Here is a 23,549-nt window from a genome sequence, read left to right on the forward strand (position 1 = left end):
ACAACAGAATATAATTTTATCATGTACCATAATATACCAATCACAAAGTACAATAACAATCAATATATTTTGGCGGGAATTATCGTAATATAAACAATGCATTTCTTATCATTAAAGTTTAAATATCGCGTAAAAGTTAAAAAAATAAGTAATATCATGCCATTTAGCCATTATATTATTATTTATTAATTATTTGAATACTATTTAAATAATCTTTTTGAATTAATGGTTTATAAACCATCTATAGAAATACTATACAATAAGTAAGCATAAATACATAATATTATATTAGTTACTTTTTTATGCAAGTGAGAATACTAATTAGATACTATTAAGTATTTTTTGTAATGTATAAGTTATAAGACATAACTATCTAATAATAATCATTAGCTATTCCTTATATAATTAAATAATTAATGGTAATGATCAAAGTAGAAAAGATTTTATTCATATTTAAATATTTATCAAATTAATTTTAATTATTACCTCTATATAAGTCCCCATTGTATTAATAAAACGTAATTGTTACTAATTTTAAAATTGTTATCTCGTGAACCTAATAAATAATATTAGTTATAAATGTTATTATACTGACACATAACGAGTACACATTTTATATTTTTCTGATTTTCAGATTATCTTATGAGTTATAATAAAGTCAAATGATTATTAATTTATTTTAAGTTTAATACAATGCTAATCGAAAGATTTATTTTCCATAACTTGTAATTTCTAATACAATTCAATATTTCAATACAAATTTTTACAATAAAAGTATTTTGTATCTTTTGGCAAAATAAGATTCATGAAATTAATATAAAATGTATCACAATGCAAGATGCAATTTAATTGTATTTTTGATACTGCCCAACCCCGATGGTAACTAATTTAATAGTTCACATCAATCATGAGTCTTTAGAAGAACCTCCATAAGGAACTTAAGGTAAATATGTATTATACTTTTGTACTATATAATTTATATTTTGAATTACAAGGATTTTAGTATATCAGACCCAGACTACAGTTTTTAGTTAACATTTATTCATTATTTGGTATATTATTTAATAAGGCATTAGTTAAAAAAAAATATTATACATTACATTAATATAATATATAAACTTAATTATAAAATTATTGTAATAATATCAAACTCAAAAATAAACAATTAAAGTTTTGAACCCTGATCATTATGTAGGTACCTATGCGTTAATCTGGCAACCTTATAATAACACAAAACTTAATATTTTAATTTTTGATTTTCATGATATGTAAATATAAAATAAATAATAATAAAACAATTAATTATAATATATTATTGTATATTTGTAAGTTTACATTGATAAATTTGAAAATTGTTTTTAATCATAATATTATTGTATAACTTTCAACTTGTCCTCTTCACAGTGGACATCTGTAATAAGGTCGACGGCTATATGGAGGCATAATAGAATAGCTTGTAAAACAAGGCTCACAGAGACCTTAATGTAAACATGGTAAAATAATTACAGTTGGCGGCGAAAATATACATATGTAGCATTGTTGCTCAACTATTGGGATGACTAAAAAATTAAAAGATTATAATTATCAATCAATAGTTGAGATTAATTTAAATTATAAATAATTACTATCTAGGTCTTCATTATGGATCCAATTTACATGTGGTCTAATAGCCTATGACCTAGCCATCACATTTTGTTCATCATCTGAATTGGAGTTTTCTAAAACTAACAACAACAATTTTTTTTTTTTTTCATTATACATGTTTATTAAAATGTGAAAAAATTAAGATAAACAAATATGGCATTAGCTCAACTATAGATTAAGGGAACTAATATTTTATTTATTTAGTTTTTTACCAAAATGTATTTTAACTCAAAGACAGCAGTTACATTACAAAATATAGTTAGATATAATAAATATGAATTAAGATTATAATTATCAATTAATAGCTGAAATTAATTTAAATTAAAAACAATTACTATTTAAGTCTTGATTTTGGATTTGGTTAGCCTGTGGTCTAGCTATAACATTTTCTTCGTCATCTGAATCAGATGATACATCAAAAACTAAAACAATGACAGTGGTTTTTTTTTTAAGTATCACACATTTAATATTATTAATTTCTTACGATTTGGAGAAACAGGTTGTCGTATCTGTGGAGGTGGCAATAATCTTGCAAGAATTTCTTCCCGAAGTTGATGATGCGGTAACTCTAACAAAATTGGAGATGGAGGACGTGGTGCATTCACAGGTTCTATATGAAGTAGTTGAGGTTGTGGAAAATTCACTGGTTGAGGTTGTGGGACATTCACTGGTTGAATTTGAAGTGGTTGAGGTCGTAGGACACCAAAATTTGGTGTTGCATGTTGTGAACAGACAAGAAACTCCAATATAGAATACCGCCCTTCATTTAATAGCCTCATTGCCAAATCGTTTGCCTTTGGTTGTCTAATCTATCCATACCTGCCATTGCGGCTCTCTTATTTGTTCGCTATCAGTTACCGCAGAATAGTCAATTAGTACACCTCTTGAGTATGTAATTAGACCTTCTGTACAATTATTAATAGATAATTATTAATTCAATTGAAGAAGCTTAGTTAAATATTTTATTTGCTAATTCGATATGCACCTTGTTTTCATTTATAGTGTATATCTAACAAAAGAATGAATGTCCACATATTATGCTCATATGTTTAAACATAAAATTGGTGTAATTTTGAAATTTAATCTATTTTATGTATACCTAAATCACTTATTATTGAAATGTTTGGCACATCTAACACTAACAGTGACCTATCCTTCAAAAGCATCATATCTGACGAGAGAAATACCCTTCTACTATCACTAACCTTACCCTTTTTTGTTATATTATATAGGTGAATACATAATATTTTAAATAATTAATTAAATATAATAATAATGATTTATTATTACTCAGAAATATCCACGGTTCAGGGTGGTTTCTGTTTCCTATATGGCTATATGCATGTGTAAGTGTTAATGGCTGACTTCCAGTACATTATTGGTGCGCCTAACTGTATCATTCACCAATAACATATCTGCATTAACTCCTATTATTCATAAAAAAAATATAATAGTTAGTGTTATTAAATATTTAACTACAGATTTTTTTATATTTACAAACCTTGTAGCCATGTCGACCGATAATAGTCAAAAAGTGCATTAAATTATCCTCTATTTTCGCCTAAACTTAATTGTACATTTTCGAGGTAGACAAATTTAATACATTCAAAACCCTCCATTATTAAGTTTTATGGCAGAAGAGGTAATGCCACCAACAAATGGACAATATCGTAAGCCACTCTATTATGGTGCATAATTCTGTCAATCCTAAATCCGTATAGAAACATGATAAGTGTTAATGATTAATCTCAAAATCTATAATGTCGATTATAAGTCATTATATCCACATTCACTATTTTTTAATGTTTAATATAGGCAATACAAAAAACATAACTTTTAGTTGTAAAAGTTTAACATGTAAATAATAATGCAACAATAATAAGAAAAAATGAATTAATATGGATACGCTTATATAGTTTGTACTGTAGGAATATAAATTCCGATTCCGAAGGCCCACAACTGTGTGTAACATAACATAGGTATAGGTACATTTATAGTGTTTTATACATTATGTTACAGCCAAAGACATTTAAGTATATATTACTACCAAAAATTATTGTTTAAACTTTAAATGTCTTCTCAACATATCGTTTTCATCTATCGATTTTTCCAATAAATGTATCCATCATCATCCTTAAACTTTCATCCTACGCCTCTGGAACCTCCAATCTCTCGAATGACTTTTTCCATTATAAAATTATTATTTAATATATTTTATTATGAAAATGTATTTATTTTAAAAACACTATACCGCATCACTCATCCAACGTGCGTTCTACACTGGACTAAAGTCTAAAATACAACAACTACGATGATTGACGAACGAACGATTAATGCGGCCATGCGGTTTATTAAGATTTAACGTGATTTAATATTAGTATTAATCTGGAAAAAGGTGTACTTTCTTGAATACCGAGTACTACGAAGTACGAATTTAGCTAAGATATTTAATGTTTAATAATATTTTTATAAGGGTACCTATTTATTGTTTATGATTTACTGATTTCTGGGCAATTGAAAAGTTCTTTTCTCGGTTTGACATTAATTTAGTTTTTACAATAATGCGTTTTTTTATATTCTGTGTGAATACAGAATATATAATATGTAGGTTGAATTATTTTACCACAATTATATTTTATTGATATAATATGATTAATCAGATTTTATTAGTGAGTACCTACTACCTAGCTAGTAGGCACAAAATGCACAATGGAACATAGGGAGAAAGTTCCATATAACACGCGTGATCAGTGCCGCAACTAGCGGGAGAACTGGGGGTGCGTAGCACCCCCCAAATGGGCCTCCTTTCCACTTAAGTGGGGCCCCCCAAAACACGAAATGTTTGTTTGATAATTATTAATTATATGTGTGGAAATTATATCAACCTATAGACAGAAGTATAGAATAATAAAATTACAAGAATAAAATAATATTATAAGAGTATCAATTTATTATCATTGGGATCTGGGGATACCGATAACCGAGTACACTAGATATTGTATATTATTTGTACGTTAAAATAATATAATAAAGTAAATTAATAGATAATATTATATTATTATTAATAGATTACTATGCACACTGACACTGTATTGCTCAGTTGATTGTGCCTTATCACTAGTAGACTTTTCCCGTACGTTATTTTATTTATAGATGCGCCTACTACACGGCACAAATGAACAATTTAAGTTGTGTATTGAAATTTGAAATTGATACACACGGCACTCAAAGTGTTAATATTATTTATTAAAAATGTATATACATATTGATGTATAAGAACATAAACACATTTAACATAACCAATCTTAAAGATTAAAAAATTGTTATTTATAAAATTAAAATTATTTTATATCAACTATCTATGTTAAAGAAGATATGATTGAAGTTCTTGAATCTAAAACAAATTAATAAAAATATACCATGAATTAGAAAGTTCATAAATGTTAATTTAAAATTAAATTTTACAATGCTATTAATACTCTGAGAAAAAAATATGTATAATATACCTGTTGTTCTTTTTCTAGTTGTTCAGTAAGTAAATTATTAGATAAATTTATGAAACGTTCTCTTAAGTTAATATTTTCAATATTTGCAATTTCCAAATCTTGTTGTTTTTTATGTTCTTTAAGTTCTTCAATTTCTTGTTGTAATTGATCAATTCTATGTTTAATGTCATCTGAAACACAGATTAAAGTTTGATAATTACAAATATATATGTATATGGAATCAGCTTTTAATAACTTACCAGCTGAAACATTTCCGGCTTTTAATGGAACCAATGTTGATAGAGTTTGCGGCTCGGCGCTGTGCAGTGGCTGAAATTAATCACGTATTGTGAATAAGAGTAAGCAACAGCCGCTGCCACTAGTACTCGGATGGGTGACCACCTGGGTACGTAGTGCGCAAAAACCTTGCCACACATATACGATATACGTGTTCCTAACCGACCGTACAATCCTCAAAATACTACTATCCAACCAACCTTATTAACCCTACCACAGCTAATCACATTAGTCGCCGGGCTTAAATTCAATAAAAAAAAAAAAAAATGTTGATAGAACAGGCGTATCTCCAAGTTTACTATCATCACTAAGTTCTAATTCAGACTTAAGGTCCTCACCTATATCATCTCTATAACCCATACTTACATCAAATGTGGAATCTATTCCATCTTCCATTTTTATTCCATGATGGGAATTATCATCAGAAATAAACATTTCTTTAGTAAACTCCGTAACAAGTTTTTGAGTTCCAGATATTGAAGGCTTTTCCTCCTATAATAGTCATTATTATTATTAATTATTATTGTGATTTAGACTCTGCAAAGCAATAATGTATTGGCTTGTAATGATGTATTTTTAAGATAAACTGATTTTTTGCTAAATTTAAGTTAATGATGTCTAGTTTTATATTATAGTTTTACATCAGCAATCATTGACAAGTCACATGTAGCCTATTAGGAATTTCAGAATAGTATCATACATTCCAAATTTTAATATTTCTAAAATTGAGTTCAAAGAAGGAAAATAACTCTCAATATAATATTAAATTTACAAAAAAAAAACAGTTGTATGGTTTAATGGTTAGGTATAACAAATTTAGATTTAATACAAACTAAAACAGCAAAATTCACAAGACACGTGTTTATGTATTCACTAATGTAAAACTAGGTAGCACAAACTATAATCTAGCAACAAATTAATTTATCTTATCTACTTTAGTGTATAACCACGTCACTCTTTAAATTGTCTGAACTTGCAGCTACACTCCTCATAAATAAATTATAAAATATTCATAGAAGTAGAGGTTGACTAGTAACATCCAGACTCCATTTACCATTGTTTTTCATATCCAATGATTTATCGTTAAATTCAAATTTAATACATTCACTACATAGACTTACTCAATGACAAAGTATACCAAAACCTACTATACAATAGAGCACTTTCTACTGCATTAATGATATATTAATTGAAAAATGTACCATTAATGAATTAGTATCAGAGAAACGACTATCATCATTAGTTAAGTGACTCATATCTTCATCCATATCCATTATGTTTATATTACCAGCCTCTTCATCAGAATCACTAAGAGCTTCACCAAATATATCTCTTTCTGCTAATAAAACAAATATAAATAAACAGTAAGATTAAGTTTACAAAAAAAATAAAATATTGAATAGTGATTATACTTAGTACATTGTATTCAAAGAACAAATATGTAAATTAAATATTATAAAACTTTTAATGATACCAATATTTTGTTTCAGATCATTATGCATTTCACCTTGCATAAAAGGTTCTTCTTTAATTTTTCTATTGTTTTGTACTTCTGTTTCGGATACTACTTCCCATTTTACACTAAGAGCTTCACTATCACTTTTTAAAAGATATTTTACCTAAAACAATATAATAATATACTTAACAGTATTTAAAACAACTTTTAATTATTAATCAATTAAACAAAACCTCTTTTTCAATTTCTGGAGCTTCAACATATTTTTTTCTAAGAGTCTTACGAAATCTTCGTTTTCGTACATTTTTCAATGGTGGTGTAATACCATGTGGCCACAAATATTTTTTATCAACTTTATTAGGTTCTTTTTTTTTTAAAACTTTTGTTTTATCATCTTCATCAGAAAGTAAAAAGTCTTCGTTTTCTTTGCAAATAATCATCTTAAAAAATAATTATATTAGTTTAACATAAAAATAATCAGTAAATTGTAAACAAATTCATTTTAACAGAACATTGAATAATACATTTTAAATAATAATAATCCATATTTATTAATTACGGATATACTGAATGATATATTTATCAAACAACACTTATTTTTCCACATTTATCACCTATATTAACGTTATAAAAATAAATATTTTTACATAATTTCCAGTCTAAATAAAACAACATTTTTTTTTTAATTATATTTTTTTTCCTTTGATCAATCCTATATTATGCTATCTTACAGAGTTATGCAAAATTGTATTTAGATAATTATTTGAATAAAATTTATTCAAATAAGAAATTTGATTTAGTCAAATACTAAATTTCAAAGATATGTAGTTATTCAAATACTTTAGGTCATTTTTATTTGAGTAAACATAATCGACAATTTAAAAAAAAAAAAACATATTAAAAACAATAGCTAGCATTGTATTTTAAGTTACATGATCATAAATAATATTTTATTAAAAATAAATGCAAAAATATTATAAATAAAACAAATATATATCAAAAGAAGTAAAGAATTAGATATGTTATTTTAATCATATTTTAATATTAATAATAATTTTATAATATTATAATATAAATAATATTTAATCATTAATAATTATTTATAATATTTCGTAATATTTACAACAATAATAAACAAAAATGAAAGTAATTATTATAATAAATTTTGAATTTCAATAAATAAGTCTAATAATAGTAAAATAATTATTCAAATAAAATAACCGATTAAACAAATTAGATTACATAATCATCTAGATAAAATTTCATTGGAACAACACCTTACTCCGCTATATTAACTTAAAATTCATTTAATGCTAAATTGATTCAGAATATACTCATTTTATATTATATATATATTTTTTTTTAATTTTTAAACATTTTTAGGCATGAATGCATATTTTGATATAAATTAGATATTTTTTTTTTTTTTATGGTTCTAGATCAATTTCTTTAAATGATATTTGTGGATTACAAACAAGCTTATGACAGTTTATATAGGGAAGAACTATGGAAAGCAATGATACTTTTTGGAATTCCACAAAAATATGTAAACTTAGTAAAAATGTATAATGACAAGACGTTACTTAAAGTATGTTTCTTACAGAGATTATCGCCTGCCTTTGAGGTTAATTCAGGATTGAGACAGGGAGATGCTTTATCCCCAACTTTATTTAACCTGGGATTAGAAAAAGTTATCAGAGAATCCTATGAAGGACGAATAATGGAAGTTCTTGGTGAAGAAACTGTTTTAGTATAATATGCTGCTGACATAGTTCTTATAGGGAATACACGAGAAGAGGTTACTCGCTCAGTTTCTAAACAAATAGAAGCCAGCAAAAACATAGGTTTATGTATTAATGAAGAAAAGATAAAACTTATAAAACCATTTAGAAGAAACTTAGACCAGTCAAACCTGAAAGTAGGATGTATGAACTTTGAAAAGGTGGATAATTTTAAATACTTAGGTGTTAATATAAACAGCAGTAACAACATGCATAGGGAAATAAAAGAAAGAATATCGAATGTAGGGACATGTATGGAGAGCTGATGAAGATGTACCTATTTAAAAATTTTCTGATAAGAAAAATAAATAAAAAATGTTCACTTGGAAGACCAAGAACAAGATGGAAAGACACCGTAGAAAAGGATATAAGACTAATAAATGAGCATGCAACGTTAGACTGGACTCTGGACAGAGAAAAATGGAAAGGCTTACTAGTGGCAGCGCAGGTCCTTAATAGACCGTTAAGCTGTTGAAGAAGATAAATTTTTTCATATAGTAGTTTTTGTACAATGTTAAAAATAATTTTATTTGGTCATTATTGACACTTTTTAAGATCAACTTTATATTTCTAATAGTTAAATAGAAATAGATAAAAAAAAACATATCAATTATTCTAAATAAAACATTCCAGTAAGTACATATTTGACATAAATTCTAGGCCATGAACTAAAAAATTATAGACACACTATAACTTCCATCTACTTTACTAAGTTAAATATTACTATTTTTACCTGACATATATCTGCAGTTTTATATACAGTTTTGTTGTCAATAGTTTTTTGTCCTTCAATGATAGTTGGTAAGTCAACAACCTATACATGGGCAGAAAAAAAAATAATTGTTTAACACAAATAATTACTTCTAAGTTCTAATGTGTAAATATGTAATAATTCGCCTTAAAATATAAAAGTGTTGTTCCCGTCATTTTAAAAAAAACCTGGTTCTCTAATCTAAATTTATCCAGAACTTTGATTATACAATTTAGCCGCTTACGGGTCGGTCATTATCTACTTCCTTTTCATTCCTATAAACTCTCTCTAAACGATTCCCCTTACTGTATTAAACACTCTGAAGAGATAATTTGCGACCTCTCCCATATCATCTTCAACTTCCCCTCATTACCCTCTAATCGTTTAAATCTTTTAAAATCTCAAAACATCCAACTAGCTTCTATTCTTAATCCCAATTCTGAAATTGCTATAATCCAAATATTATCCATTAAACAGCTAGACTCTACATACAATATTAAAAAGGTATTAACAGTAAATAAGTTATTATATTGAGTAAATAATCAAACCTTTGCATACAGATGATGATTGCCGATTTTAACTTCCCCTACACGAATATCATTTTCTAATTTTATACTCAATTGCTCTTTAGCATCTTTTTTTATTAGCTCCCTTAATGTTGCAGCAGCTTCCTAAAACACAAAATATAAATAATAATTTATTCTTATTATCATACTTAAAATCAATTATCATATTATAATTTAGTATTGATAGAATTAAAGTGTTATTTAGTAAATATTTCCATGTAAAAAGAAATTGTCTATAACAATTTTAATATAATAAATAGGGAACTGATTTATATGTAATAAAAATACAAAAATATTTATATATATTATATGGAAGTATAATTTATAAAATATGTGCTAAAAACATCTAAATTAAAAAAAAATACAATTAAAATTATTAAATTATCAAAATGATTTGTTGCATTGAATTATTACAATTTCTTTTGAATTATCGAATGTTAAATGTCGCCTATTAGGTCTCAACATATTTTTAAAACGGCTAAATGATCGTTCCTTATCAACCGATGTAATTGGAGCATATTTGAAGCACATAATATCAGAAGGCGATAAATCCAAATTTTTAGAAGAGTGTCTGTCACTCATTATGTCATTGATTATTTTAAAATCAATATAGCCTGGATTTTTTCTGTAACGCATGAATTTTCTTTTTTACAACATCTCCTATGGCTTACGAGTTTTAATTTTTCAATCGCCGATTCAACAATTTGCATACTATCATTTAAGGATATATATTTTATTTTTAATTTTGTAATTGTATGTGCAATAAAATTAAAATTCACTGAAATTAAAATTAAATTATTTTTCAATGTATCATTTTGCATAATATTTTGAAATTTTCCAATAGCGATAGAAGTTTCTGGATCTAATTTTGAAATAATTTCTAGTATTTTCGAAAAGTGTTCACAAAAATATTGAGCAACTACCAACCATGTGCCCCACCAAGTAATTATGGGCTCAGGTGGTAGAGAAAGATCAGGGTAAAACTAAAGATAACTACTAAATATTTGCTCCTAGTGGATCTTCACAGTTCATAATGGCTGTTTTTGTTCACTGCAACATGGCTTGAAAACGTATGAACGATGAAATGATAAAATATGTTTAAAAATATTTACAAATTAATGAAATATGTAAAAATATGTGAAATAAAAGTAGCATCATTTTAATAGGAATGATTTAAATCATGAACATTTCTTATCGATTCTTAAATATCTTGTTTTAATAAAAATATGCATTTATATATAAATCCGTTCCCTAATAATAACTATAAAATACGTTAATACTTTATTTCAAACAATAACCGACTGATATTTAATAGCGTGCACAAATTAATAATAAAAATGCAGATTTGGGAATGTATTACCGATGGAACTCTTAAAATAACTTCAGTTTCTAACTGAATAGTTTGATTTTGATCTGACTGTTGTTCCATCCTTAGAAGTTTCTCTTACGCACGAATACACGATGTAAATAATAAATGACTATAATATAATATAGCTGCTGAAATAATAACACTTATAAGTTATTACACAGACGTCACGTATAATCTGTATTCTATGCGTCACGTGTGACAGACCATGATTAACTAACTACTGTAACTAGGTATGTCAGCAACTCAGTGATACGCATGACAAAAAAAACAGGTATGTCAGCATTATATTTGATACGCACAAAATGGCGGTCGGCTTGCGCCTATTATCAATTTTTCTCTTATCATGAAAATAGTAAGCACGTTTTAATCGTTTTAATTTTTTGAAATGTGAACATTTTTAGTTTAATATTTTATACAGTAAAAAAATACATGTATGTATATGACTGAAAAAAAATTAATGTTGTTGCGTAAAAATAAAACTAAATAGACTGGTAGGTGTTTAGTTACTGGTCACATTTAATGGTGAAATTATAGTACCTTATACATTAAAATTATGTCACTTTATAAATTTTTTAATTTTTGTTTTATCTTTAGATTTAAATTGTTGATCTATGATTTGTCTATTTAAAATTATATTAAATTATTAAGCCGAATATATGTACGAGTTCGTACTAAACACTGAACAACCTCTGTTGGGATATTAAGATATTCAATTGATTAAAAATGTTCCATATTGGTTGATGTTTAAAATATATAAAATATTTAAAATATTTAAATAAGCTAAATCGCTTACTGCTAGGTCTTTGGTTAGGTTAGGTTAATTATCTTTATTATACAGAATCGCATTATTAGATCTTATGGCTGGCGGTATTAAAATATAATCTTATCTATCATACGACAGTAGAGGGTTTACTATAACTAAATAATTATATAAAAGAGGAAATTTAATAAAATTGCAAAAATTACAAAAAACTGCTCTTAAAACTTTTAGATTTTAGTTCGTACTTACAAGGCACATATTTAAAATGTACTTAGTAATAAATTGAAAAGTTGAAAAAATGCAACAATATCCATGCCCGACTTATTAGAGTAAACTCATATCCGAGACATTTTTATAATGTTATACAATAATATGCAAACATCAGTTTCTTTTTAATTTCTATGTTATTTTTCTACACATAAATTTATAGTATTGATAAATTAGCATGGTCAAATGAAATAGTACACATACTTGATAATCGTTACTAAATACATAAAAGCACAACATTCTTTTAGTAATAAAACCTGTTTATAACGAATAATTATTATTATTTTTACTTTTTCTTTTTATATAACTGATGTCTGCTGTGTAGAATTTTCAATGTATTCAAAATAATTTATACAATTTATAATTTATAAAAAAAAATACCTTAAAATAAGTACTATTTATCACAGTTATTTTCTGGCAGTTATTGAATATAACTAAATTCAACTGGTCAAAGTCTAAATATTTTTTTTCAAACATTTCTAAGCACTGGTTTTCAGTAGTAACAATTACCTGAAAGAAAAGCCCAAATTAAAAAATTAAAAAAAATTTAATAGATAAAAAAGTATAATAATTAATACAAACTTCATAATTAATTAAATCCAAATCATTGACTGATTTAATCAATAACGGTTTTAAATCAGTCAAATGCCTGATAGAAAACATGTATTGATCAATTTCTGTCTCTTCTAAAATTAATAAAGTCCATTTTCTTTTTTCATATTTCCTATAGAAAATTAACAAATTTATCATTTAACTGTTGTTATTATAAACTTTAGATTTTGTTGACTAACCTGTGAATTTTAAATGCAAGTTCTCGAATGAGATTTAAAATAACAAATACTTTATTTGTTAAACCTCCTAATGAAATAATTACATTTTTATTTTTAGCTGAACTTAGAACTTCAACTAGGTATTCTTGAGGAGTGAAAGTTTTAGTATGTATGTTATCACCAAATGTTAACGCCATTAAATTAAGTTGAAAATGTATCTTGATTTATAAAACTTCCTAAATGAATAGCAAAATAAACTACTTAATAACCTTGAATAACAAATATGTACAATATATAATTTAGTGATATTTTCCATGTGTACGATCAATATTGAAGAAGCTCTTTATAACCTCCATTATATAAAGTTTGACTTCTTTCTTTTTCCTTTTAAGATTTAATTTTTATATTTTTTTCCTTCCTCTACTTGCATGGCCATTTCAATTTTCTCTAATTTTATTTATTGCTAAGCAAAACAATCTTTAATAAACATTTCCACTAATTTTTCTTTTCTTTTCTTCTACGAAGTACTAATTCATTATTTACTTTATTACCATTAATTAATACTAGCATAACATTATTGTAGAGTCACTACATAATGCACTAGTAAAAAAATCTTATTACTGAGTGCGCCAAAAGAGTGCAAGTCGGCTATCAAGTTCTGCGCATCCTCCTGTATCTCCCTGCTATCAAAACTGGTTTCCCTATGGCAGAGTGACGTTTGGGGATGCGCAGTAAAACCAAATTTGGTCGCCGGCGACTTGCGCTCTCTCAGCGCACTCAGTATAGTTCTCCATTTTCCATTTTAAAATATCCACCTATCTCATCAAATTATGAAAATAACGCATAAAATACATAATAGATTAAGTATACTTAGCTTTTAAATAACAATTTGAAATTAGTTAATTTATCAGTTAGTATATTGTATTATTATATCACTTCAAATTAATTGCAGTTTAGCTACAACATTCTCTATTTATGGGTCAATAAAAAAAAATGTACAGTTCTCAAACTCTTTATTTTAAGTCAAGTAAGTAAAATTAAATTCTCTTTAAGATAATAATACTACTTAATATTAAGAGGACTGAAAATTGTTGATTTCACAATCATTCATAATATGTTAATAAATTTTTAATTTTTTGAAAAATACTGATTCCATAATAAAATGATTTTATAACAATTATATTAATATAAGAACATCTATAACACTATATAAATTAACACCTACCTACTTCTATACATGACTTATAAGTTATAGATATTAAAAATATGTATATTTACTTTTTACATATTTATATAATAACAATCTATAATTATATTTTATCAAAATTATAATTTATAAATTCAAATAGACAAATTTTAACTTAAAATACTAAGGATATTAAAAATGAATAATTCTCTTTTAATTAAATAACAAATTATTATACCTACAAATTGCACCTGATGAATAAAATCTCTCCTGAATACAAATAAATTCAATGTCTACAATATTATGAACTTCGTTAATAAATATAAACTAAGTTAAGATCATTTTATATAATATTAGTATTAGTTATTAATTTGTTATTATTTAAAAGATCATTAAATTCTAAAAACTAAAGTCATTGCAATTTGAAGTGATGTCGTACTTTTATGACGACCGTATAGTGTAGAGCACGTAGACTTCGAAAGAATTGGATTTCGAAATACAATTTAAATAATATGTAAGTAATAGTGTTTTATAGACTGTTTTGCACTTTGTTTATTTATTAATTTCACTGAGATAAAATCATACGACAACAGAATATAATTTTATCATGTACCATAATATACCAATCACAAAGTACAATAACAATCAATATATTTTGGCGGGAATTATCGTAATATAAACAATGCATTTCTTATCATTAAAGTTTAAATATCGCGTAAAAGTTAAAAAAATAAGTAATATCATGCCATTTAGCCATTATATTATTATTTATTAATTATTTGAATACTATTTAAATAATCTTTTTGAATTAATGGTTTATAAACCATCTATAGAAATACTATACAATAAGTAAGCATAAATACATAATATTATATTAGTTACTTTTTTATGCAAGTGAGAATACTAATTAGGTACTATTAAGTATTTTTTGTAATGTATAAGTTATAAGACATAACTATCTAATAATAATCATTAGCTATTCCTTATATAATTAAATAATTAATGGTAATGATCAAAGTAGAAAAGATTTTATTCATATTTAAATATTTATCAAATTAATTTTAATTATTACCTCTATATAAGTCCCCATTGTATTAATAAAACGTAATTGTTCATTACCATTTCACTTGACTTGTAAATACTTTTATTTATTCAGTTATTTTATTTTATTATAGATAAATAAACCCCATATTATATTAATAAATTATATTTATAATATATCAAGTTAAAATTTGCTTGGTCATAATGGAAGCAAGAATTAGTCACCATATTCAAGGTATATTTATGCTAAACAGAAAAACTATTCCTCCGACATTAAATAAACATCTAACAAATGTAAGATTATATTTATTTATAAAAAATTACTAGGTACCTATACATTTCTATTTATTAATATTGAATATACATGACATTTTAGAAAATATTTAATAAACCAAACAAAGAAGCTATGGAACAAGTTTTATACTATCTACTTCCATTAACAGATCCTAATTGCTTAAAAACTGTACCTTGGCCAATAACTACTTTTAAAGAAGCTGCTGAATTCCGTAATACAGCTACTGTACTTATTAATGTAAGACTATATTTACTTTATTCAGCTAAAATAATAATTTAACACATTTATATATATACTAATTTATGAAGGTTAATGATTTATCTTAGTGGTTATATATATTATGTTTTTTTTAGAGTTTAGATGGGTTTGTTTATGAAAAATCTTCAAATGTCATTGGAAAAGTTAATTCATCATTATTAGCTAATCCTGGTGGACCCGTCTTTATTTTTTTTATGTACCAATTTTGTTTATACATTAAGTGTTGTGAATTGAAGAAAAAAGGTAAAGTATATTATTTATTTTATCATAATTAAATGTTTTGTAAGAAAAAATTAATGTACTCAGTTTTCTTTACAAACATTTTCTAACTATGGTAGATACATTTAAATGTTAAATTTGTTTTTTAATCTGTCATTGATAAATATATATATATTAGTTTGGTGCTCTTTTAGTTATTATTTTTAGAACCATTGAATTACATTTTTTAAATTCTCTTTGAGCTTTCTATTAATATCTTCAATTGACATCTTACCAAGTATAATTTTGCGAATAAATATGCCTTAATGAATTATCAACCAGAAGTCATTAGTATCTTTATGGTATGAGTTGCTCCATACACATGCATATTATGTAGTTGTGTGTATTTTTAATAGAAAAATATTTTCAATAAGTGGATTTTAGTTTTTACTATTTTTAATTTATTCTTTATTGACAAAATAACATTACGTTCTATAAGATTTAAAAAAAATGAATAACTTGATGTTTTATTTAATGTATCTACTTAATTTTTTATAACAATGATAAAACATTAAGATGAGTGCCACGCTCACTCAATATCAATGATGGAACATTACTAAGAAAAAAAAAATGATTGGTGAATAAAGGTTACAAATTTGTAATAATTGGGTATATCTTATAAAGGATAAAATCAAATGGTCTTTTAAATTTATATTATATATTTATAATTAATTTATATTTTAGTAACGTTTTCATTTATGATACTTTATATTTTATTCAATTGTATTATTCATTAATATTAATTAAGTGACTAGTATATAGCAAGTAATATCTTATTCATTAAATTTATGTTTAGGTATTATTTATTTAAATGCACCACTGTATATTGAAGATAAGTTGATTGACAAAAAAATATCAATGTTTGATGGAATATCAAATAGTAATTTTAATGAAGTAAATGAAATAATTTCTCGAGTTGGCTGTACTCTTAAAAATACTACAGATATAGCTGTGTAAGTGACTAATTTTAATAATTATTATTCTGTTTCATATTATGTGTGATAATTTTAGAAAATATAAAGAAATCATTCAAGATAGTAAACAGCGTATAAAAGATTTTAAATCTGAATTACTTAATATTGAACATTGTGAAGCAACTGGTATGAAAATAACTATAATAAATATGCATGAACAATTTATAATTTTATTTTAGTTATTTACGGTTTTATAGTATAATATATATATAATATTACTTATATAGGTTCCTAATATTATTTATTATTTTTTTTTAGAAAATGAAATTTCTGAATTAAGACAAAAATATATCAATTTATCTACTAACTTTCAACAAAAGAAGTTAATTGCTATGAAATGTGCGAGATTAACTGATATTATATTAAAATCTCAAGAAACTTTGGATGCCAATATAATTAATTTAACTTTTGATGTAAGTTTTAAATACATGTTATATTTTTGTATCATTCTATTTATTTATATGTACATGTAGATAAAACAAGAAGAATTAATGGACAATTATGGAAAAGTAGATTTTGTGACATTCCTTAAAACCGTTAAAAATACTTTAAATGAGTATATAAATTGGTGTGAACAGTTGAATGACGAAAGAAAAATTAATATTGTGGTACAAGAATCACAACAATCAGTTATTGACATGACAGAACAAATTCTGTCTTATGAAAAACATCTAAATGTCTTAAATAGTATAGTTGATAATTTAAAGATTGAAAACCAAGTATTGTATAAAGAAGTGTTTACTGGTATGTTAATTTCTTATTTTGTTCAATTATAGTATTAAATAAAGAGCTATTATAAACATATAAAATATAATAAAACATTGGTTCTTGCATATTCTATAATTTTAGAACTTAACCTAAGATTATTGATATCAAGTAGTTATATCATAAATAAAATACTTAATAAAATTATTTTATCTTTTAGGTAAAAGCCTTGAAAATCTTGATCCAAGAATACAATCAGTATACAAAGTCATTCCTCCAATAATTTTAAAAACAGATTTTAATGATAAACCAAAATTAATTACTTCAGAGGGAAGTAAATCGAGGCGATCAATTTTACTACACTCTAGTAGTCAACCATATAAGTATCAAACTATAGATTTTGATACCATTAAACATGTATACAATGAAACGTTACCAAATTCCTTTAAAGATGATAATATACAAGAAGTAATTATTATTTACTATATTAGTGTATGATATTATATTTTTAGAATATCATAAGATATAATAAAATATATTATATGTAATAATAATATATATTCTATATTTTAATTAAATTATATTTTTAACTAAAATTAACTTAAATTTATTGTATGTTAATTATACTGAAAAATATTACTTATTGAGACTTAGTTTGTTATTCACCACATATAGTGTTTAAATGTAAGAAAAAGTGTTCCTTTTTATAAGTTAATTAAACCACAGAATAGGTTAATTAAATATTAATATTGTTTATGTGATATTAAATTAAATATTTTAAACTTTTTTATGTGCACTGTTCTTTAAGTATAACAATGACTCAACATGTGTGTTCCAATCAATAACTTTTTATAGCTTATAAAGATTTATCCAAACTTAAAATAAAAGTATCATTAGTATAATTTTTTTATCATGTTTCTTCAAAATCTGGAATAATAAACAGCAAATAATTTTATAAATTACTGAAATGCATTACTTTTCGAGTATCAAAATAATAATACGAGTTTTTGTAAGAAGTGGGTAAAAAATATAAATTTATTCTAGGTTAAAACAAACACAAAGAGTAACTATTTCATTTCTATCGAGCATAATAATTAATAAGTTTCATAAAAGCAATTCATTTCTAGTTTCAAAGCATAAAATTAAATTATAACTTATGATTACTAAATAGTTTTTTTTTTCACTATTGTGTTTTATTTAAAATTATAAACTGTTATGTATACACTATACATGTAATCAGTGCCGGATCTAGTATATTTTTTACCCGGGGCAAAGTATAAAATTAGCCCTCCCTCTTTGTTATGCCCACAATTTTGCGCCGTAATTTAGTGCCTCCAACCAAAACTTCCGGAGCAAGTGCCCCGGTTCGCCCCCCCTCCCCTAGATCTGGCCCTGCATGTAATTATATTTAATCTTTTTAAAAAATCTATAGGAAATAGAAGAAAACGATGAATTGCATGAGTCAGTAGTTAAAGTATTACAAAGTTCAGACAATGAAAATCTGCAGGTAAATATGATAATTAATTAATTAGTTATACTAATTACATATAAATTTAATTTTATAATAAATGAATAGTTCTAATCAATTATTATGCATTTTTAGGATGATACATGTGCTGCCCTTGAAAATCAACCTGTATTGACCACTTATAATGCAATAATGGATGAAACTGATGGCTTAAAAAATGGTCGTCCATCTCAAATTAAAGAAGATGAAATTAAAAGTGTATCTATTTCACGAAAATCAATTGAGAACATAAAACAGAAGTTCAGTAGAATTAAAAAGCAAGCAATGAGTACAATTCCACATTCACCTCAGTCACCATTTTAAATGCACTAATTATCAATGTATAATGTAATACAAAAAAGTAGATAAATATTTAGTTGTTAAAACCATCATAATATCAATTAATATATTTTATGCATAATATTGTACTAACTAATTATATATCTATATGTCAGTAATTAAAATTAATATAATATATATAAATGTTAACCAACCCAAGTATTAAGGATAATTAGCCCTTAATTAACTTATACATAATGTAAGATTCTGGTCTCCAACTGAGTTTTGAACTGATATTTTCTGCATTTCACAAATTAATTTTATTTGATATATATCAAAAATAAGGGCATACCAAAAACTATTTTTTTTTTTCACTAATAAATTTTAAATCTATTAATTGAATGACCTTACCTATCCAAAATAAGTATTTTAGGAAAATTGTTTAAAAGTAGTACTCTGATAGCCATTATCATGATATCTTGCTGCAATAATAATTTCAATCAGTTCATTTTTGTTGAACAATTTACAAATACTATTTATGTCAATTATAAAAAAGATAATTTTATTTTCATAAATGAATTTTGGTATGGAATGTATTTGTACATTTTTGTATTTGGAATGTATTGGTTTTACAATGATGTTTATTTATTTTTTATTCTTTAAACACTTTTTCTCCCCCTAAACTTGCTCAAAAGTACAAGTGTAGCATATTTTCTGAAAGGTAATATTCTTGAGCTGGTACTTTAAACAGGTCATTTTTCAATTTTCGAAATGATACTCTAAATAAAAGCGGTTAAAGTTTTGTACAACTTCACGATTATGAGGTGTAAAATAAATAATTACGGCTTTGTTTATCACCATAGGAACAAATAAAATTAAATAAAAAAGATCCCTTCGTCCGCTCAGAATCGTTTTTTATCGAATGCAATATAAATAATAATAATTAATATTGCATTCAAATCGAAAACCTACAGTAAAATTACACTATCCTGTCCGAGGACCGAAGGGACGATGGACAAACATCCACCACCGAAATGCGGTGATCTACTTTTTTAAAGTTAAAATTGAAAATAAATAATATTATATTATACTCAGCAAAAAGAAAAAGCCAACGGGCACATGATGTTCCCAAGCGGTCATCCATCCAAGTACTAACTACGTCCGAGGCCCGACGTTGCTTAACTTTAGTGATCGGACGAGAACTAGTGTATTCAACGTGGTATGGTTGTTGGCGTTTTGCGTGAAAAAAATAATAATAATTAAATACAATAATTAATAACCAAAAGAATAATATTTAAATTTGTACGCATTGCAGTATGTTATCCAGTATCCTCATAATAATTATTTTTAAATTCTGACCCGTAAAAAATTAATATAATATTTTACTTACACAAGTATAAATCAATTATGTAATGGTGTTTGAAAAAATAAACTGTCCCTAGATGATAAAATTCAATATATTTATATATATAATAGGTACCTACTTATATTAATTATGCCTTTGTCCATGTTTTTGGGCTCATTTGGCGTAACTACGAGAGGTGATATCACCCTCTTTTTTTTTTTTTATAAATTAATGAATATATAATATAATATAATTTGTGAGATACCTATAAATGTTTTTTTTTTTTTTACAAATGAAAAATATCTATATCACCCCCCACAGAGTAGGTAGTCCTTGTTACGCCATTTGTCAAGACGTATGAATATATATCATTTCTGTTTTCGTTATCGGTTATAATGTACATTAATAAAAGTTGCTTATTAATAGAAAAAAAACAATGTTATTATTTTTAAACAAAATACTGTTAATTTAGTGTTGTGATCTTTATCATTTAAGTGTTTAACATAAATATTTTTAACAATCGTGAAGGTCTATTGGTGCTCGGTGGATAATTTCCTTATAAATAAAATTAACATTAAAAATATAAACTAATTGTATCATCATCTGTCCCATTTGTTATAGTATTGTAGACTATAGTAATAAATAGGTACATATTATAATTCATATTCGTAATGAATTCGAATTTCAATTGAATTAAACCCAAGGCAGCTCGCAGCTGAATACTTCGTAACAAGAAATAAACTTATTAAATCGTGTTTTTGTATTTTTTTTTTTTGTTTTTGTATTTATATGATATAATATACCTAGTCATTAATCATTATCATAACGAACATCAAATAATCTCATAACGATTGCCATTAGTCAATAAACTCGATAATAATTTTTATTTCTATTTTTCTCTCAATAAATTAAATTTTTTTAGACAGTAACAATATTTTTTTTTTTTGACATAACCAGTAACCACCCTGACTATTTCTATATTTTATGTTATTATATTATTATTTATTATCATCATATTATATACGTAGTAGTTGTAATATTATTAAATCATCTTATAAATTATTTTTACTCTATGTATTAAAATTAAAATTAAGAATATAAGCTAATACCTATATTATATCAGTAATATCAACATACATTTTTCACAGAAAAAAAAACACGCTATATTTATAATATACATATAATTTCAACATTACCTAGTACATTTTCTGTCCACGTTTCATTAATATTATAAGACTCATTTAACACGGTTTCTGGTCATACCGTGATTTTTGCATGCGTTTGTTTTGGTCTACATTAAGGTCCACAGCAGTTCGTATGAACTTAATAAACATAAATTATAACGCTTGTGTACGAAACGCGGCATCCTTGTGAAACAGACCTTAATTTTTTCTAATCAAAAATGTTACTCAAACAGATTCTTTATAATTTATTCGATAAATAATAAAATAAAATAAATTTTTACATACTTAGCAAAATGATTCCAATGATTCATTATTAATATCTGTTCTTAATTTAAGTATGTAGTTTTAATTTTTTATTTTAACTCGAGTAGTTCATTTACTATTACCGCTGTAATTAATTAAAATGTTGTATTATTTATCTTAACAGTATATAATCAGTATAACGAATTATGTATCTACCAGCTTCGTGCCGATAGTTTGCCTGTAAGTGCCTTTACTATTAATGAACTATTGACTTATTACATTACTATTGCATTTATTTGTTAATTATTTGTCTAAATATATTTTACAACTACACTTATAAAATATATTATGATTAGGAAATGACTAATGGTTTAGAACTAACATAGAGTGTAGCCCGGCGTGAAGTATAGACAAAATAAGTACGTTACTGCAGTGCACGGTTTAAAATAGTATCAGTCGTCTGCAGCATTTAATATTTCCCATTATAACATTCAAGCTCATTGTATTTCCAAAAGAATGGGATTACTGATTACATAGTCAACACCGTTTTTGATGTGTTAATTATTTCGACGTACGTGTTGGGCTAATGTATATTAAATAAATTTGAAGTTCAAATTTTTATACAATTCGTCAAAATTACAAAATATAAGCATTTTGTAGTAAACATTTAAAATTTAAAAAATCTTTACTTTTTATAACTAAGGTTTAAGATTAAGAATATAATATTATAATACTCATCATAAATACTTTTATATACTGAAACTAAAAAATATATGTACACAATTATTTATACCTATGGACATTTGAAGAAGTTTAAATTTGAATGCAATTTTGTATTTTAACAATTAATAACAATATTAATTACCTATTTTGTTAAAAATCTAAGATTATTTACGACTTTTACTTAAAAATTGTTATTATGAATCTTACTATACACCATTTTTAATTTATTTTATGTTACTATCTATTATACTGTAAATCTAATTTTACTGTTTTACTGCATTTCCAGATAGATATTATTACATTTTGAGTTATTTAAAGCAATCATAAACTAATATAGTAAAAATATAATATATTATTATGATTAATTATAAAAAATATGAAAAATGCTATGTTTTGGGAAAAACT

At 25.0% G+C, this 23,549-nt stretch overlaps 3 protein-coding genes and 2 pseudogenes across 9 annotated transcripts in view; 1 reads left to right on the top strand and 4 right to left on the bottom strand.

Annotated features, from left to right (window-relative positions):
- LOC114120039 (endoribonuclease Dcr-1) overlaps positions 1-14,903 on the bottom strand; it is a 29,908-nt gene extending 15,005 nt beyond the window's left edge. Inside the window, exon 1 of one of the 2 annotated variants that reach the window (XM_050204220.1) lies at positions 14,772-14,903. The gene's annotated coding sequence lies outside the window, so the exon portion shown is untranslated. Of the gene's footprint in view, positions 1-14,574 lie in introns of both variants that reach the window. The other variant, XM_050204217.1, reaches the window with a different exon arrangement.
- On the top strand, positions 124-19,863 carry LOC114123815 (uncharacterized). Of its 2 annotated transcripts, none has more exons than XM_050204223.1 (11): positions 124-263; positions 15,508-15,667; positions 15,750-15,905; positions 16,022-16,169; positions 16,981-17,137; positions 17,196-17,284; positions 17,417-17,571; positions 17,632-17,902; positions 18,084-18,331; positions 19,296-19,370; positions 19,467-19,863. In XM_050204223.1, exons 2-11 carry the CDS (start codon positions 15,578-15,580, stop codon positions 19,692-19,694), a joined length of 1,617 nt encoding a protein of 538 aa, XP_050060180.1. In that variant the 5' UTR covers positions 124-263; positions 15,508-15,577; the 3' UTR covers positions 19,695-19,863. The 2 variants fall into 2 exon arrangements, with proteins under 2 accessions (XP_050060180.1, XP_050060179.1); XM_050204222.1 differs by lacking the exon at positions 124-263 and adding an exon at positions 15,042-15,181.
- On the bottom strand, positions 1,363-4,713 carry LOC126551288 (uncharacterized; annotated as a pseudogene).
- LOC114124179 (transcription initiation factor TFIID subunit 7-like) lies at positions 4,870-14,718 on the bottom strand. 5 transcript variants are annotated; one of them, XM_050204226.1, is made up of 13 exons: positions 14,571-14,718; positions 13,168-13,382; positions 12,959-13,100; positions 12,758-12,886; positions 9,963-10,085; positions 9,397-9,477; positions 7,116-7,322; positions 6,934-7,045; positions 6,629-6,762; positions 5,793-5,918; positions 5,390-5,459; positions 5,151-5,320; positions 4,870-5,038 (listed from the first exon to the last, which is right to left on the bottom strand). In XM_050204226.1, exons 2-13 carry the CDS (start codon positions 13,341-13,343, stop codon positions 5,009-5,011), a joined length of 1,500 nt encoding a protein of 499 aa, XP_050060183.1. In that variant the 5' UTR covers positions 13,344-13,382; positions 14,571-14,718; the 3' UTR covers positions 4,870-5,008. The 5 variants fall into 5 exon arrangements, 4 of the variants coding, with proteins under 4 accessions (XP_050060183.1, XP_050060182.1, XP_050060181.1 ...); XM_050204225.1 differs by having other exon boundaries at positions 6,901-7,045; XM_050204224.1 differs by having other exon boundaries at positions 6,629-6,765; positions 6,901-7,045.
- An 892-nt stretch (positions 19,864-20,755) lies between the features above and the next one.
- LOC114123828 (5S ribosomal RNA) lies at positions 20,756-20,882 on the bottom strand (annotated as a pseudogene).
- Positions 20,883-23,549: the final 2,667 nt, after the last annotated feature.

Source organism: Aphis gossypii, chromosome 3 (genome assembly GCF_020184175.1).
Source record: "Aphis gossypii isolate Hap1 chromosome 3, ASM2018417v2, whole genome shotgun sequence".
NCBI classification, from domain to species: Eukaryota; Metazoa; Arthropoda; class Insecta; order Hemiptera; family Aphididae; genus Aphis; species Aphis gossypii.

Coding starts and splice junctions, on each gene's coding strand:
- LOC114124179 (XM_050204224.1), bottom strand. CDS start 13,343: ATGGCGTTAACATTTGGTGATAACATACATACTAAAACTTTCACTCCT. Junction 10,086..12,757: donor TAAATAGTACTTATTTTAAG/GTATTTTTTTTT, acceptor TTTGTGTTTTAG/GAAGCTGCTGCAACATTAAG. Junction 5,460..5,792: donor GAATAGATTCCACATTTGAT/GTAAGTATGGGT, acceptor GATTAATTTCAG/CCACTGCACAGCGCCGAGCC.
- LOC114123815 (XM_050204223.1), top strand. CDS start 15,578: ATGGAAGCAAGAATTAGTCACCATATTCAAGGTATATTTATGCTAAAC. Junction 15,668..15,749: donor TAAATAAACATCTAACAAAT/GTAAGATTATAT, acceptor ATGACATTTTAG/AAAATATTTAATAAACCAAA. Junction 18,332..19,295: donor AAGATGATAATATACAAGAA/GTAATTATTATT, acceptor AAAAATCTATAG/GAAATAGAAGAAAACGATGA.